Source organism: Sycon ciliatum, chromosome 11 (assembly GCF_964019385.1).
Source record: "Sycon ciliatum chromosome 11, ocSycCili1.1, whole genome shotgun sequence".
In the NCBI taxonomy this organism is placed as follows: domain Eukaryota; kingdom Metazoa; phylum Porifera; class Calcarea; order Leucosolenida; family Sycettidae; genus Sycon; species Sycon ciliatum.
In genome coordinates this window covers 9322-27789 of record NC_088653.1, presented here as the reverse complement: position 1 = coordinate 27789, position 18468 = coordinate 9322, and the positions used below count along the sequence as shown (strand labels likewise).

General features: G+C 44.7%; 1 protein-coding gene across 1 annotated transcript; it reads left to right on the top strand.

Moving 5' to 3' along the window:
* The first annotated feature begins 6014 nt into the window (after positions 1-6014).
* Positions 6015-15650, top strand: LOC135827492 (serine-rich adhesin for platelets-like). Its single transcript, XM_065339981.1, has 6 exons — positions 6015-6257; positions 10366-10428; positions 10530-10589; positions 10666-10728; positions 12145-12205; positions 12392-15650. The coding sequence occupies exons 2-6, from the start codon at positions 10401-10403 to the stop codon at positions 15402-15404; spliced, it is 3225 nt and encodes a 1074-aa protein (XP_065196053.1). The 5' UTR covers positions 6015-6257; positions 10366-10400; the 3' UTR covers positions 15405-15650.
* Positions 15651-18468: the final 2818 nt, after the last annotated feature.

Genomic DNA, 18468 nt, shown 5'->3' with positions numbered 1-18468 from the left:
ATGTTGTGAGTGGAGTGCTCAATACACCGTTATTATGACCAAATTCAATACATTGCAGGGCCTGGACTGGCCATTGATAAAGATACAGCGGGCAACGTTTGGATTGTCATTGAGGGTAGTACTGGCAAGCTGTGGACAAAGTCTGACCTGTATAGGGCTAAGAATAACAAAGTTAGGGTCCTGCAGTGAGGCAATTACCCAAGATCACAGTATTTAGTGCAGTATAGAGAACAGACATATCACCCCCTGACTTGATCAATACTAGTCCGATTACATAAATCTTTTGGTTTCCAACTCAATGTGTTGTGTTGTAGGCCTGGACCAAGTTTGATTGATGTAGGCCTACACACAACGGAAATAGGGTATGTTGTGAGTGGAGTGCTCAATACACCGTTATTATGACCAAATTCAATACATTGCAGGGCCTGGACTGGCCATTGATAAAGATACAGCAGGCAACGTTTGGATTGTCACTGAGGGTATTACTGGCAAGCTGTGGACAAAGTCTGACCTGTATAGGGCTAAGAATAACAAAGTTAGGGTCCTGCAGTGAGGCAATTACCCAAGATCACAGTATTTAGTGCAGTATAGAGAACAGACATATCACCCCCTGACTTGATCAATACTCATCCGATCACATAAATCTTTTGGATTCCAACTCCATGTGTTTTGTAGTAAGGCTGGACCAAGTTTGATAGATGTAGGCCTACACACAACGGAAATAGGGTATGTTGTGAGTGGAGTGCTCAATACACCGTTATTATGACAAAATTCAATACATTGCAGGGCCTGGACTGGCCATTGGTAAAGATACAGTAGGCAACGTTTGGATTGTCACTGAGGGTATAACTGGCAAGCTGTGGACAAAGTCTGACGTGTATAGGGCTAAGAATAACAAAGTTAGGGTCCTGCAGGGAGGCAATTACCCAAGATCACAGTATTTAGTGCAGTATAGAGAACAGACATATCACCCCCTGACTTGATCAATACTCATCCGATCACATAAATCTTTTGGATTCCAACTCAATGTGTTGTGTTGTAGGCCTGGACCAAGTTTGATTGATGTAGGCCTACACACAACGGAAATAGGGTATGTTGTGAGTGGAGTGCTCAATACACCGTTATTATGACCAAATTCAATACATTGCAGGGCCTGGACTGGCCATTGATAAAGATACAGCGGGCAACGTTTGGATTGTCACTGAGGGTATTACTGGCAAGCTGTGGACAAAGTCTGACCTGTATAGGGCTAAGAATAACAAAGTTAGGGTCCTGCAGTGAGGCAATTACCCAAGATCAGAGTATTTAGTGCAGTATAGAGAACAGACATATCACCCCCTGACTTGATCAATACTCATCCGATCACATAAATCTTTTGGATTCCAACTCAATGTGTTTTGTTGTAAGGCTGGACCAGGTTTGATAGATGTAGACCTACACATAACGGAAATAGGGTATGTTGTGAGTGCAGTGCTCAATACACCGTTATTATGACCAAATTCAATACATTGCAGGGCCTGGACTGGCCATTGGTGAAGATACAGCGGGCAACGTTTGGATTGTCAATGAGGGTAGTACTGGCAAGCTGTGGACAAAGTCTGACCTGTATACGGCTAAGAATAACAAAGTTAGGGTCCTGCAGTGAGGCAATTACCCAAGATCACAGTATTTAGTGCAGTATAGAGAACAGACGTATCACCCCCTGACTTGATCAATACTCATCCGATTACATACATCTTTTGGATTCCAACTCAATGTGTTTTGTTGCAGGGCTGGACCAAGTTTGATTGATTTAGACCTACACATAACGGAAATAGGGTATGTTGTGAGTGGAGTGCTCAATACACCGTTATTATGACCAAATTCAATACATTGCAGGGCCTGGACTGGCCATTGATAAAGATACAGCAGGCAACGTTTGGATTGTCACTGAGGGTATTACTGGCAATCTGTGGACAAAGTCTGACCTGTATAGGGCTAAGAATAACAAAGTTAGGGTCCTGCTGTGAGGCAATTACCCAAGATCACAGTATTTAGTACAGTATAGAGAACAGACATATCACCCCCTGACTTGATCAATACTCATCCGATTACATACATTTTTTGGATTCCAACTCAATGTGTTGTGTTGCAGGGCTGGACCAAGTGTGATTGATGTAGACCTACACATAACGGAAATAGGGTATGTTGTGAGTGGAGTGCTCAATACACCGTTATTATGACCAAATTCAATACATTGCAGGGCCTGGACTGGCCATTGATAAAGATACAGCGGGCAACGTTTGGATTGTCATTGAGGGTAGTACTGGCAAGCTGTGGACAAAGTCTGACCTGTATAGGGCTAAGAATAACAAAGTTAGGGTCCTGCAGTGAGGCAATTACCCAAGATCACAGTATTTAGTGCAGTATAGAGAACAGACATATCACCCCCTGACTTGATCAATACTAGTCCGATTACATAAATCTTTTGGTTTCCAACTCAATGTGTTGTGTTGTAGGCCTGGACCAAGTATGATTGATGTAGGCCTACACACAACGGAAATAGGGTATGTTGTGAGTGGAGTGGTCAATACACCGTTATTATGACCAAATTCAATACATTGCAGGGCCTGGACTGGCCATTGATAAAGATACAGCAGGCAACGTTTGGATTGTCACTGAGGGTATTACTGGCAAGCTGTGGACAAAGTCTGACCTGTATAGGGCTAAGAATAACAAAGTTAGGGTCCTGCAGTGAGGCAATTACCCAAGATCACAGTATTTAGTGCAGTATAGAGAACGGACATATCACCCTCTGACTTGATCAATACTCATCCGATTACATACATCTTTTGGATTCCAACTCAATGTGTTGTGTTGCAGGGCTGGACCAAGTTTAATTTATTTAGGGCTACACACATCGGAAATAGGGTATGTTGTGTGTGGAGTGCTCAATACACCGTTATTATGACCAAATTCAATACATTGCAGGGCCTGGACTGGCCATTGATAAACATACAGCGGGCAACGTTTGGATTGTCACTGAGGGTATTACTGGCAAGCTGTGGACAAAGTCTGACCTGTAAAGGGCTAAGAATAACAAAGTTAGGGTCCTGCAGTGAGGCAATTACCCAAGATCACAGTATTTAGTGCAGTATAGAGAACAGACATATCACCCCCTGACTTGATCAATACTCATCCGATTACATAAATCGTTTGGATTCCAACTCAATGTGTTTTGTTGTAAGGCTGGACCAAGTGTGATAGATGTAGGCCTACACATAACGGAAATAGGGTATGTTGTGAGTGGAGTGCCCAATACAGTCAACTTCGCTTATAACGACATTCGGCGGGGCATCAAAAAAGTGTCCTTATTCGCGAAGTGTCGTTATACCCAAAGTCTCATTTTATGTATTACAGTTGGAAGGGACTTTGCTCTGGGCATGGAAATGCTGTCGTTATTCGCGAATTGTCGTTATATCCGCAGTCGTTATTAGCGAAGTTGACTGTACACCGTTATTATGACCAAATTCAATACATTGCAGGGCCTGGACTGGCCATTGGTGAAGATACAGCGGGCAACGTTTGGATTGTCACTGAGGGTAGTACTGGCAAGCTGTGGAAAAAGTCTGACTTGTATAGGGCTAAGAATAACAAAGGTAGGGTCCTGCAGTGAGGCAATTACCCAAGATCACAGTATTTAGTGCAGTATAGAGAACAGACATACTCATCCGATTACATAAATCTTTTGGATTCCAACTCAATGTGTTTTGTTGTAAGGCTGGACCAAGTGTGATAGATGTAGGCCTACACACAACGGAAATAGGGTATGTTGTGAGTGGAGTGCTCAATACACCGTTATTATGACCAAATTCAATACATTGCAGGGCCTGGACTGGCCATTGGTAAAGATACAGCGGGCAACGTTTGAATTGTCACTGAGGGTAGTACTGGCAAGCTGTGGACAAAGTCTGACCTGTATAGGGCTAAGAATAACAAAGTTAGGGTCCTGCAGTGAGGCAATTACCCAAGATCACAGTACTTAGTGCAGTATACAGTACAGAGATATCACCCCATAACGTGATCAATACTCATCCGAATACATACATAATTTGGATTCCACCTCAGTATATAGTGTTCCAGTGCTGGACCAAGTTCAATTGATGTATTCCTACACATGGCGGAAATAGGGTGTTGTGAATTGAGTATGCATTTCGCTGTTGGTGTGACAAAATTCAATATATTGCAGGGCCTACATTGGTCATTGGTAAAGGTACTGAGGCCTGCGCCTGGATTCCAGCTCAGCATAGTATTGGTAAACTGTGGACATCGTTTGAGCTGTATAGGACTAATATTAACAAAGTTAGAGTCTCGCAATGAGACAATTACAAAGAACACAGTATTTAATGCATTATACAATACTACCAAGCCATACTGTCCTGCCACACATGACAATCCATGATAACAATTTACATTACACGAATCCATCATCACATACACCCGTGCCACACTCCACAGCTACAATACAATCATATGGCCAGTTCCTTACAACAATCCAGCTCTTCTACACACACTCATCATTCCTCATTTCACCCACTCCCTCTGAAGTCTCCCACCCCGCCCGCTACTCTTTCTTTTTTTTCTTCGTGTGATTTAATACCTTACCACTAGTACCGCCTTGCGTTTTCGTTCTATTCGCTGCTATGTGTGATTGTACATGTCGCCTCTTACTTTTCCTTCGCATGTGGACATGCGCCCGCAAAGGGGAGAGCTGTGTTAGGGTAGAAATGCATATGTAATAGGTCGCCGAGTGGTATCAGGAGGCACACACAAGAAGACTGGTTAATATTATGTTCTTCGGCTCAATCTGCCTGAAGTTATGTATACAACTGCTCCGGCTCAATCTGCCTGGAGGGACTCGGAAAGGAATACAACTGCTCCGGCTCAATCTGCCAGGAGGGACTCTGTTCTGTTCTGTTCTGTTATGTTCTGTTATGTTATGTTATAAAGAAATGAGTAAAGCATGGCAGCTTTTATAGGGCGAAAAGGAAGGAGATCATCATACTATTCATAGAGTCTGCATGAGCCATGAGTCATGAAAAAGGGCAGAAGTCTGTTGTGTCAGTCCAAACAGAACTTGGGAAGGCATAGCAACAGTATCTAAATGTATAAGGATGAAAGAAGCAAACGGAACTTTGGAGGAGAACAGAGGCCAGGGAGGGCATTAGCAAATGGATGCAAACAGGATCTAGAAAGGGTCATGACTGTCCGCATGACCTCAGTCAGGGTCAGGGAGGTACAGTACAACATGTGGGTGTTAGTTCTACATGTACATACAGGTACATACAGGTGTGATGATCTAAACTAGCAAAGATAATTATGTAGTATGCAATCCAGCAAGCGCAAGAGAAACAAGTGGTGAGAAGTGATATAATTAGCTTTGCAGGCTTGTCAGCAAAGGAGTGACAAGAGTCATTCAGTGCATGTACGTGTACATGTGACATGATTAGAGGTAAAAATAGATGTAGATGTAGTAGTCAGCTACAGTTCAGTACTAGCAAGTCAGGGATACTACACATACATTATAATTATTATGACATGTACATGACTTGATTGCGACTACTAGTACATGTAGTAGTACAATGCACGTACATGTAAACGTAAGACTCGTCATAAGCTATAATTAGATCTCCCATGCTTGTAACCTTGTTGTCAGCACTTCTTGAACTAGTACTTCTACCACTTCCTTTTAGTTAGTCAATCACGTCGTTGATTTCGGACTGTTCCATGCCTTCCAAGTAATATGCCCGATGAGTAATGTTGCTGACTAAATTGCATAATATAGATATCTCACCTTCTAGAATACCTCGCTTAGTCATTATGTTAATGTTACGCAATGCTCACTTCATCTACATGTATAGCAATGATGATCTAGGTTTACCTTCTCCGCTATTCTAGAACTTGTAGAAGGATGATTTCGTAATCCTCGTCTTACCACCAACCTTAGTTCTTTACCTTCGCTATAAAAGCTGCTGCCTTTCTAGTTTCCTGCAGACCAGTTCCCTGGAGATTAGTTTCATGCTAGACTACAGTGTATTACCTGAGAACGCTTTCTCTCTCTCTCTGAATAAGTGTGCAATTCTGTATGATAACCATTATCCATTACTGTGCCCTCGTGCTCTGCCGACTGAGTGAAACCGGGACTTGACAGTTTTGAGCTTGTTCTCGACCAGTGTAGCTGTTGCAGACGTGTATCTACAACCGATTGGCATTTAGAGGTGAGCACTGGGTATTTTGACTGCGTTAAGTACCGGCAAGTTACCTTTGTATTATGAAATCCAATCCCTTTATTGGCTGGCCTATACATTGATCTAACACCGATGTTCGATGGGGTAGGCATTTTGAAATTATCGTAACTTGGTCAAATCTTGGTCTTTCGGAGAGATCGAAATATGTAGGTCGAAGAGAAAACTCTCAGCTGTCGCCTCGAACAATTTCCAAAGCGATACAAAGAGCGGTTCGTGAGTTATAGCACTCGTAATATTGGTCCCGGGAAATTTGTGCTCAGAGTGCGATGCGTGGGTCAACGGCCGGGATTTTCCCTGCTTGCGTCACCTGTTGACAAGGCTACACCGATTCAACTTCAAAAGCAGGTTCCCGGGAGTGTCGACGAAATTTTTCGGTCTGATACGAGCAACAGGAGTGAAATGGTGGATAGAGATAGATCTCGAGCGTGAGCCCAGCGCTGGTGGGCCTTCCCTGGCTTGCAGCGCTGGGCCAGTGCATCCCGTGGAGTCGAGTGTAGGCTCATTGCGCTCCTCTCGTCAAGGCCTTTACAGGATGCCCAAGATCGTGGAATTTGTCCAGTGCAAACTAAAGTTACGTCCAATTTAGTTACAGGTTTGGCGATTGTGTGGGCTTGTTTATATTTTAATCGGCCAATAAAGGGTTAATTTAGAACGATACCAATAACTCACAACGAGGCCACATTTTGTATGTGCAAGTTATGTTTTCTTGGAAGTCTAGTACTACTTCTTGACCATGGAAAAATTTATTTTCTCATACCACACACATACGCTGCTAAATTGGCACCTCTACGTCTAAACACGGAAATTGTACACATGCAAATCGTCAGAGTTCCGACATTGACATGATACTGCCAAAACAAGTCGACTTCGGAGCGGAAACAAACGCCATAGCCATCACAAACTTTAGTGGCCATGCCTCGCTCGCAAATGAGAGCAGCATCACCCCAGAATCGCTGTCGGAAAGCTCCGTAAGGTCGCACGCAAGCCGCGCTGCGCTGCCGTCACTCAGGTACGTAGAAAGTCGATGGGCTAAAATCCCGTCTCTGGGAGACTGTCGACACAGGGATCGCTCTCCATGGCTTCCCCACCATAAGCACCATCAGATTCTTCCAGGTACATCACGATGACATCGTCTTCAGCGGCTGGCGCTCCCCATATTTGCGTGAAAATTTACGTGGCGTGCGCACCGCTCCGTAATTTGAAATTCGCTTGCATCGGAGGCTGGAACGAAGTATTTATCTATCTGTCGTCGGTCCCAGAGCGAATGACTGCTAGGTCGTCGTCGGAGAAGTCATCCGAGGACGAAAGGAACTCACTGCGCAAGAGAAAATGCACCTGACGATGTTTTGACGGAGGCGGACGGCATTGTCGGCGCACGTGTATTTCCGTAAGTTTTCGATCGCGCAGTTCTCAATGAAATCAAATGGGACACGCGTGGATCTCTTCAGCTACCGAAAGGATCGGGCCTAGGCTGTTTGAGGGCCATGGGAAATCCCCGTGGGCTGATGCTTCCCGTCATGCCAGGCATGGTTTTGTATGCCTGTCGAATGCGTCAACGTTGACGCATTCAAGTATGGGGCTGCCGGTAAAGGGAACTGCTCTGATGGGCCATTCAGAAACTTTTTTCATTTTGGCAAAAAAGAAAATTCTCGAGCACACTGAGAATAATCTTACGATGCCTATAACTTGGTGGGATGTTCTTGTGAAGACTAAACATAATAATATATTAGAAGAATAGTTTATAGCAAACTAGAGCTGTTTATCTGCCTTCTATGGTCTGTTATGAGCACTTGATGAAAATTTCAGTTTTCCCGCTAATATTCTTTGCCAAAATCAATATTGTTAATAACTCCGGTTGCACTAGGGGTACATATTCGAACGATAGCTAAAAATGTTCATACCTGTTCCAAGATCATTATAAAACAAACTGCAGCAGTTTTGGTCGTACAGTACATGCAGTATATGTTCAGAGATATTAATTTTTCCAAAAAAAAGAAAATTCTCGAGCACAGAATAATCTTACGATGCCAAAAAAAAAAGTTCTGCTAATTATGTAATAGATAATAAGAAGAATATTTTACAGCAAACTAGAGCTGTTTATCTGCCTTCTAATTCTATGGTCTGTTTCGAGCACTTGATTTTCAGTTTTCGCTGATATTTTTTGCCAAAATCAATATGTTTAATAACTCCGGTTGTACTAGGGGTACATATTCGAACGATAGCTCAACATGTTCATACCTGTTCCAAGATCATTATAAAACAAACCGCACCAGTTTTGGTTGTATATGTTCGGAGATATTAATTTTGCCCAAAAAAAGAAAATTCTCGAGCACAGAATAATCTTACGATGCCAAAAAAAAGAAAAAAAATTCTGTTTATTATTTAGTAGATACAGGTCCTCCCTCGTTAGTAGATAATCTCTGGGCCATCGAAAAAGTTATCTTATAACGAGACTCATCTTGTACGAGGACTTGCAGCTAAAGGTGAAATAGGCACTACTTCGTACTTACCGGGGCTACCCTAGGCCTCGGCGGGTAATGCTAGTTATTTCAGCTCAAAATGCTTTTAGCATTGCCAGTTATTCGGTCATATAATGCTCGTTAGAATGCTAATTTGGACTTGTAATGCTAGTTGAAAAGGCAATGTGAACCACTCATATGGCATTGTGTCATAATGTAAGTCACACTGCACGGAATACTGCTATTGGAAGTACATGTACCTAGTACTTTGAAAGTAGATTATGGTGATGCTATTTCAAAATGATGTGGAACTGAAGTTGCTATCATGAACTAGCAGTGATTAACAGTAAATCAGAACCCTACGTCGACAGTCTTCAAAGTATTTTGAGGGTGCATACGGAATGCTATTTTGGAAATTTAGTATATTGTGTGGTATGAAAAAGTGCAATATAAGTGGGTCCCGTCATTCGCGATTTAGGTGAATCAGTTCGCATTTGGGAGGACAATGCGCCAGTTCTAATTTCTTACTTTTACGACGGGGCTGCACCAGTAGAGGTTTTTCAGCGATTTTTAACTCTCGATATGCTTGCTCCGTTGGCTTTGGGCAGTCGTGCGCATGCCTCACCGGGCTCATCCTCTACCTCTGCCTCGCTCTTATCTTCCTTTTTATCCTCCTCTGTCTCGTACTCGTCTTCCTCACTCTCTTCCTCCGACGAATCAGAGACTTCCAACACATTTCAATTTGATGTACTCATGGTGCAAGCAAGCCAGCACTGCATGACTCTGTGAATAGGAAAGACAAGGTTTCTTTCCGTTTCCCATGATGGCATCAACGTGGTACGTCTATACCTAGCAGCTGCCACTAAGATTCGCAACAAGAGACGCATGTTGCGAAGTCGCAGGCTAACGTTAAGCAAAACTGCCAAAAGCCGCTGGTACAAAGTACAGTGTGTACGTTACATTGTAGACCTCCTGTTTTATTCAGTAATGCACACTCATGAAGTGAGAAAATGACACTTTTGGGCGCTAATGCTTGTTTTGGCTCCAAATCCGGGTACAATGCTGGAGCATTGCTAGTTATCAAAACGATGCTCGTAATGCCAGTTACAATGCTAGCATTACCCGCCGAGAACTAGGCTACCCTCGATACAACATAAATTATCAATGCTTCGTTATAAGATAATTGAAAATCTCCAAGTTACTCCAACATAACTCTTCCTTGGATGCAAAGGATCGTCCATATTCACGAATACATAGACATAATACGTTTCCTCTTTCTGCTTTATCCTACGTGTTTTGGCCTTGGTCCGGCATGGTCAATATTTTTATACTGAGTGTTTCGCACTCCAGGGACCTGGGCAAAGGGTCGTTATAACGGATTTTATGTACTAACGGATTATGTTGTAACCGGACCTGTAAACAGTTGTATAGACCACGTTTTGCCAGGGGATTTCAGATTTCTATTTACTAACGGAGTTTATGTAGTAACCGGACTCGTTATAATGAGGGAGGACCTGTAATTAGAAGAATATTTTAAAGCAAACTAGAGCTGTCTATCTCCCTGTTATGAGCACTTGTTTAAATTTGCAGTTTTCTTGCTAATCCTTTTTGTCCTCTAGATTTGTACATTGAGCTGGACTCTGTGCATATCAAAATGTCAACGCCCGTTTACAAGCGAACCCGTAAGTACCATTTTGTTTTTCCGCTCGACTGTATCAGCTTCATGAGTTCAAACTCAACTTACACAGAAATGATATGTCTGAATACTGTTATACAAATGTAGGTTCCAAGGTGGCCTCTACTCGGGGCGATGAAGGAATCCCTCAAGCCCTCCCGACAATTGGTAAGGACAATGGAATGCTTAAGCTGGTTTTTTAAACCCAACTTCAACCTTTAAACTTGTTTTGTATGCTGGGCAGAAACTAACAACCGATTCGCGACCCTCTCCGATAATGAACACCCTGGATCACCGATTTCCGAAGGTAAGGCTTTCCCAACCATTTTTATTTAATTCCCGTAGCTATGCAGAAGACATTACGTCAGTAACGTCTGGCGCTAGCCAGGGTCCACACAGCTTTAATTTGGAGTTTGTTTGTGTGTTTGTGTGTTTGTGTCACGCCTGGCGCTATCCCGTATCTGTCCCGTACCGTACCGTACCATCAAACACAGCTGGCCACATACAACTGGCCGCACTATTCAATTTTTTTTTATTTTTTTTTATTTTTTATATACCGTAAAGTACCGTTGATCCGCCCCCACGCCATGTCGCTTCCCAGCTGGGTTTTCGGCAGGGGGCGGGAATTAGATCAAGGCTGTCAAGTGCAGTACGATGTACAACAACGTAGAGGATCAGTCTCAATGTGCTGGATTGTGCACATTTTGATCCTGGATTGGCAAGTATTGTGTACAGCAGTGTATGCGTCGGTTCAACATCGTATTTCGTTGTATACGCCGAAGTCGCTTCACAAGGAGAAAATCGACAGGGGGCGGGAATTAGAGAGGGGGCGGATCAACGGTACTGTACGGTACATGTATATACTATGTGCACATCTATACAAAGTAATAGGGGTAATAAAAGAGACAAAGACAACAAAGGAGTAGTAGGTGCTACAAGAGCTGTGCTGGTCAGGCGCAGTGCACTCCTCCGACCATTTCGGTCTCGGAATCGACATGGACTGTGCGGGCCAAGGGGGCATACTATGAATGATAGACTTATGGGAGCATCTGAGAATGCAACAGAAATGAGAAAGAGAAGATCAGAAATTACACAAATGCAAATAATATAGATTGATCATGCTTCAGCTTACGTAGGTCCCTGAGAGAGGGTAGGGCTTTCAAACGCAAGATCATAACGTGAAGCAACTTGGAAGAATGAGTATGAATGCGAAGTGTATGGGGGAATGCATGTAGGGCGATAGTGCGGGTTCGAATCCCAGGGAATGCCTGAAAAAATAGGAAAATTGAAAAATTTATAACATCCCTATTCTTTTTTTGCCGTCATCAAGGCGGTAGCTGGTGTCGTAATACCCTCGACCGTACCTGTCCCGTATCTGTCCCATACCTGTCCCGTACCGTACCGTACAATCAAAGACGGCTAGCCACAATGCATATTCAAATAGGGCTTTCAAATACAAGATCATAACGTGAAGCAACTTGGAAGAATTAGGATGTATGCCAAGTGTATCGGGGGATGCATGCAGGGTGATAGTGCGGGTTCGACTCCCAGGTTATGTCTAAAAACAAAAAGTAGAAATTTATAAGAATTTATAACATCCCTATGCTTTTTTTGTCTAGGTCATCAAGGCAAAAAAGCATAGCGTAGGGCCCTGAGCTTCCAAGCTCTCTCGTTAAAGCTCACAAAATTAAACAGAGATGTTGGTGTGATTTCTCTGATTCAGGCCTAGATCAAGACGCCAAACAAGACGATTGCAATCCCAAGAAGCGACATGGGTCTGCAAAGTAAGTTACTACCTAACGATTTTCCTCGATTGATCATATGCTATGCAAAACACTTTTACAAATAATCTACGTGGAGATAAAAGTTTAATAATAGCTATGAAAAGTATGAATGCCGCAGACATCTTTTATTTAAACGATATTCTTTATTGAGTGCTGATAAGTTCCTTTTTTTGTGTTGTGCATTAGATTCGCTATCAACGATATGTCCGGGCGCAACCTATGCAACGTCAACCTGGGTTTTGTTGAACATGCCAACATGGTGTCCATGGAGGAGTTGATTGAAATGTTCGAACGCCATTCCGGCTACATGCCGCAAGTTTTAGTCGGAAAAACAAGCGGCATTGTTTATCGTTGCGGGGAAGCGAAGCTGATCGCACCATGCGACCGAGTTTTGGTCGTCCAAACTCATAGCTTCTTTTCCAACCCTGTGGAGAAGTACGAAGAGGGCCTCAAGCTGTCGACGGGACTCCACAACATCGAAGTCCGTGATACAATGTGCGGACGGTCTGCTTTTGCCGCAAATGACATTTCGGAGGGAGGATTCGTATGCGAGTATGTGGCGGCAAAGCCAGAACTTCTGCCCGAGGAAGTAATCAAGGCCAGGGAAGCAGAGTACGAAAGGCGTGGATTGGGCTGCTACATTCTGCAGTGCCGGCAAGCCTCCTCTCAGCTTGTGTTCGATGCGACGGAAACAACACTGGCTGAGAGCAGATTTATCAACCATGCCCCCAAACGTTCCCGCAACAACAATTTGCTCCTCATGAGCGTTATTGTGGCGAGAGGGCAGAAGAGGGTGGGTTTTGTGTCAAAAAGGAATATAAGGAAAGGAGAAGAGCTTTTCTTCGACTACGGTGTGCGGGACAAGGCATTGCCCTGGTTGTCGTCCCGAGCGTTAGCCTCAGAGAAAAGGCCAGCACGATCATCATCATCATCATCATCATCATCATCATCATCATCATCATCATCATCATCATCATCATCATCATCAGAGGACGACTCCCCTCCGAGGAAGGTCATCCGACTTCCTTCTTCTTCTTCTTCATCATCATCATCATCATCATCATCATCATCATCATCATCATCATCACCATCATCACCATCATCATCATCATCAGAGGATGACTTCACTCAGCCACCTTCCTGTCCACCTGTCAAGAGGAAACGAATTTCGTCGTCGTCGGACTCCGAAGTGGAGATTGTGGCTGTAAAGCCAGCTCAGCGTAGGACGACATATGTCTGTCCCCGATGCGGAAAGCAGTCCAACCGCATGGCCGAGCACCTCTTGAGGGCCCACAAGATCCAGTCCTTGACCGAAAGACAGGCAATCATTGACGGGTCCGAAAAGATTGAATCAACATCCCCACCTTCACCAACCCAACCACAACAACCTAACACAACAACACCCCTACCAGCATCCCAACCTCCTACGAGAAAAACAATGCACAAAACTACAACACAACACACGTCTGCCGGCAAGGGACTGCAGCGAATTTCTCGGCATGACATTGCGAAACAAACGCAAAAGAAGAAGGACTTGGGCCTGTCATGTATGCACCCTATTAGCGGAGACCTGGTGGACTTCAAAGACTGGCTGACTAGTCCCCTTGGGAAGAAGACCCTCTTTGCGCAGTCCACGCAAGCGATGTACCTGACAACAATCCGGAAGATAGCAATGTTCGTGGACAAGGATTGTGTATCTGTGGCCAATATCCTAAACACCAAGGCTTGCTCGAAATATTTGGAGGAGGTCAGAGCGTGCGGGGTCGGGCCATCAGGGCTAACGACGGCGTGCGATGCCCTGTTGGCCGCCCACAGTTTCCTTAAAGGTACCACGGACGACGAACCCCAGCTAAAAAATATAAAAAAATCAAAAAAAGACATTCAAGCTGTCCGTCTCGTCTACCTGAAGCTGAAGAAAACGCAGAGTTTGCTGCGCATGGAGGACGAGGCAGACAAGGACGCTGACCTCTCCTCCATCTCAGCCTTTCTCAAGAACCCCGAGGTAACGGAGGACATCGAGCGCTTGATGTCTGAACCTCCGACACCAGACGCACACCGACACCTTGTCCACTACCTCGCGGTGGCATTGGCGTTGGCCAATGGGCAGAGGCCGAGTGCAGTCGTCAACATGACCCATGATGAATATCAGAAAGGACTGAGAAAAATGGGTGACGACGGCAAACTGGTGGTGGGGGTGAGAAATCACAAGACCGGGGCTACCCACCTTGCGTTTGTGTGCGCAGACGGGATCCAGTTGCGTGCCATGATGCACTACAACGATCAGTATCGGAGACTGATGGCCGCCAGCAGCGACGCCTTTCTTCTCCTCCCGAGCGGTGGACAGATTGAGTCCAAGGACCATAGCAAAATGGTGACCTGGATCGGAAAGAAGTACGGACTCAAGATGTCCACTGCAACGGAGGGGAGGAAGCTCATAGAGTCAAAGGTCCACGTCAGCAGCGCCTTCTCTGAAGCTGATGCGAAGCGAGTCAGCAAGGCTTTGTGTCACTCAGAGAAGGTTGCTGCTGAGCACTACAAGAACGTTGGCGCAGCACAACAAGCCTCAGAAACGCACGCCCTTCTACAGAAAGTGATCTCACCGAGCCCTGCTGTCGCCATCAATACTTCGTCTCCCCTGTCATCTCCGATGTCCACAGCCCCAATTCCCACTTCCCTCCACGTGTCGTCCCAGCCTCAACTCACCTTCTCTTCACCACCTATCACCATCCCTGTCTCATCCGTCTTGTCCGCACCTGAACCCAAGTTGTCGTCATCATCCCCTATTACTAACGTGTCGTCCCGGCCTCAACTCACCTTCTCTTCACCACCTATCACCATCCCTGTCTCATCCGTCTTGTCCGCACCTGAACCCAAGTTGTCGTCATCATCCCCTATTACTATCCCTGTGTCATCCCTCTCGTCCGAGCCCACACCAACATTGGAAGAAGACCCTATTGCGCCGCCTGCAGCTGCTACTGTTCAAGGTTCACTGCTAGGATACCTTCATCCGAAGCCAGCAGCCAAAAAGGAGCGGAAAGCATTCACCGAACAGGAAGACGCTATCATCGTCAAACGATATTCCTTGAAAAACCAAAACGCACCTCCAAAAAAAACCTTTTTAGCTGTAAATTGTCCAGGACGAAACGCCCAGCAATTGGTAGATAGGTGGCGGACAATGAAGAAGCAGTCACCAAATTAGATACAGATAGTTGTTTTTATCAGCTTCTAATTACTTTATTTGATATTTTCTAACTCTTAGCGCCCGGATCACTTCCTAAAAATCTTCTTCTCACTCAATCATATATAAATATATTTTAGATGCAACGGTGAGAACCTCTACGTGGTTGCATCTAGGACCTTCTGCATTGCAGATGCCAATCTCACCAAAAACGTTAAAACCTTTTTGGCAATATCACAGGTTGCCAAATGCCTTCTGCCAAAATTTGACGCCTCAATTATCAAGATTAAGCGTCTTAAACGCACTAGGCTGCGTCTTGCGCACTAGGAGACGCACAATCTATTTAGTGAAGTATACAGTACAGACATATCACCCCCTAACTTGATCAATACTCTTCCCATTACATACATCTTTTGGATTCCAACTCAATGTGTTGTGTTGCAGGGCTGGACCAAGTTTGATTGATGTAGGCTTACACCTAACGGAAATAGGGTATGTTGTGAGTGGAGTGCTCAATACACCGTTGTTATGACCAAATTCAATACATTGCAGGGCCTGGACTGGCCATTGGTAAAGATACAGCGGGCAACGTTTGGATTGTCACTGAGGGTAGTACTGGCAAGCTGTGGACAAAGTCTGACCTGTATAGGGCTAAGAATAACAAAGTTAGGGTCCTGCAGTGAGGCAATTACCCAAGATCACAGTATTTAGTGCAGTATAGAGAACAGACATATCACCCCCTGACTTGATCAATACTCATCCGATTACATACATCTTTTGGATTTCAACTCAATGTGTTGTGTTGCAGGGCTGGACCAAGGTTGATTGATGTAGGCCTACAGATAACGGAAATAGGGTATGTTGTGAGTGGAGTGCTCAATACACCGTTATTATGACCAAATTCAATACATTGCAGGGCCTGGACTGGCCATTGGTAAAGATACAGCAGGCAACATTTGGATTGTCACTCGCAAGCTGTGGACAAAGTCTGACCTGTATAGGGCTAAGAATAGCAAAGTTAGGGTCCTGCAGTGAGGCAATTACCCAAGATCACAGTATTTAGTGCAGTATACAGTACAGACATATCACCCCATAACGTGATCAATACTCATCCGATTACAAACATAATTTGGATTCCACCTCACTATAAAGTGTTCCAGAGCTGGACCAAGTTTAATTGATGTATTCCTGCACATGGCGGAAATAGGGTATGTTGTGAATTGAGTACGCATTTCGCTGTTAGTGAGACAAGGGTGAATAGGGTTTAGGGTTTGGGTTTACAGTTTAAAGGTTTATAAGATTTAGGGTCAGGGGTTTAGGGTTTTAGGATTTACGGTTTTTTCGTGCGTCTCACCAAAATTTTATGGATTTCCAAAAACCATTGAAACACAATGCACAGGTTGCCAAATGCATTCTGACAAAATTTGACTCCTAAATTCGTGCGTCTCACCAAAATTTTATGAATTTCCAAAAACCATTGGAACACAATGGACAGGTTGCCAAATGTCTTCTGCCAAAATTTGACCCCGAAAATCTAAAGAATAAGGCTGCGTCTAAGACGCACTAGGCTGCGTCTTAGACGCACTAGGCTGCGTCTTAGACGCAAAATCTGCGTCTAAGACGCAGAGCTAGGCAACTTTTTCCAAATAGTCAAGAGAACCATGGCAACGTCGTAGACAGGTGCTCAAACCCTCATACCACCAAGTTTTAGGTGCAATACTCAAACATTCAGTTTTTGCCTAGCTGCGTCTTAGACGCGCCTAGCTGCGTCTAAGACGCGCCTAATGGTTAGTTAGGCAAATTTTTCAAAAACCATAGCAACGTAGTACGCTGACGCCCAAACCACTTTTGGTCCGGGTTTGAGTTCAATTATGGCAAAACTGACAATGCGTCTTTTGCGTCTAAGACGCAAAGAGCTAGGGTTAGGGTTAGGGTTAGGGTTAGGGTTAGGGTTAGGGTTAGGGTTAGGGTTAGGGTTAGGGTTAGGGTTAGGGTTAGGGTTAGGGTTAGGGTTAGGGTTAGGGTTAGGGTTAGGGTTAGGGTTAGGGTTAGGGTTAGGGTTAGGGTTAGGGTTAGGGTTAGGGTTAGGGTTAGGGTTAGGGTTAGGGTTAGGGTTAGGGTTAGGGTTAGGGTTAGGGTTAGGGTTAGGGTTAGGGTTAGGGTTAGGGTTAGGGTTAGGGTTAGGGTTAGGGTTAGGGTTAGGGTTAGGGTTAGGGTTAGGGTTAGGGTTAGGGTTAGGGTTAGGGTTAGGGTTAGGGTTAGGGTTAGGGTTAGGGTTAGGGTTAGGGTTAGGGTTAGGGTTAGGGTTAGGGTTAGGGTTAGGGTTAGGGTTAGGGTTAGGGTTAGGGTTAGGGTTAGGGTTAGGGTTAGGGTTAGGGTTAGGGTTAGGGTTAGGGTTAGGGTTAGGGTTAGGGTTAGGGTTAGGGTTAGGGTTAGGGTTAGGGTTAGGGTTAGGGTTAGGGTTAGGGTTAGGGTTAGGGTTAGGGTTAGGGTTAGGGTTAGGGTTAGGGTTAGGGTTAGGGTTAGGGTTAGGGTTAGGGTTAGGGTTAGGGTTAGGGTTAGGGTTAGGGTTAGGGTTAGGGTTAGGGTTAGGGTTAGGGTTAGGGTTAGGGTTAGGGTTAGGGTTAGGGTTAGGGTTAGGGTTAGGGTTAGGGTTAGGGTTAGGGTTAGGGTTAGGGTTAGGGTTAGGGTTAGGGTTAGGGTTAGGGTTAGGGTTAGGGTTAGGGTTAGGGTTAGGGTTAGGGTTAGGGTTAGGGTTAGGGTTAGGGTTAGGGTTAGGGTTAGGGTTAGGGTTAGGGTTAGGGTTAGGGTTAGGGTTAGGGTTAGGGTTAGGGTTAGGGTTAGGGTTAGGGTTAGGGTTAGGGTTAGGGTTAGGGTTAGGGTTAGGGTTAGGGTTAGGGTTAGGGTTAGGGTTAGGGTTAGGGTTAGGGTTAGGGTTAGGGTTAGGGTTAGGGTTAGGGTTAGGGTTAGGGTTAGGGTTAGGGTTAGGGTTAGGGTTAGGGTTAGGGTTAGGGTTAGGGTTAGGGTTAGGGTTAGGGTTAGGGTTAGGGTTAGGGTTAGGGTTAGGGTTAGGGTTAGGGTTAGG

Coding starts and splice junctions, on each gene's coding strand:
- LOC135827492 (XM_065339981.1), top strand. CDS start 10,401: ATGTCAACGCCCGTTTACAAGCGAACCC. Junction 10,429..10,529: donor GCCCGTTTACAAGCGAACCC/GTAAGTACCATT, acceptor ATACAAATGTAG/GTTCCAAGGTGGCCTCTACT. Junction 10,729..12,144: donor TGGATCACCGATTTCCGAAG/GTAAGGCTTTCC, acceptor TCTCTGATTCAG/GCCTAGATCAAGACGCCAAA.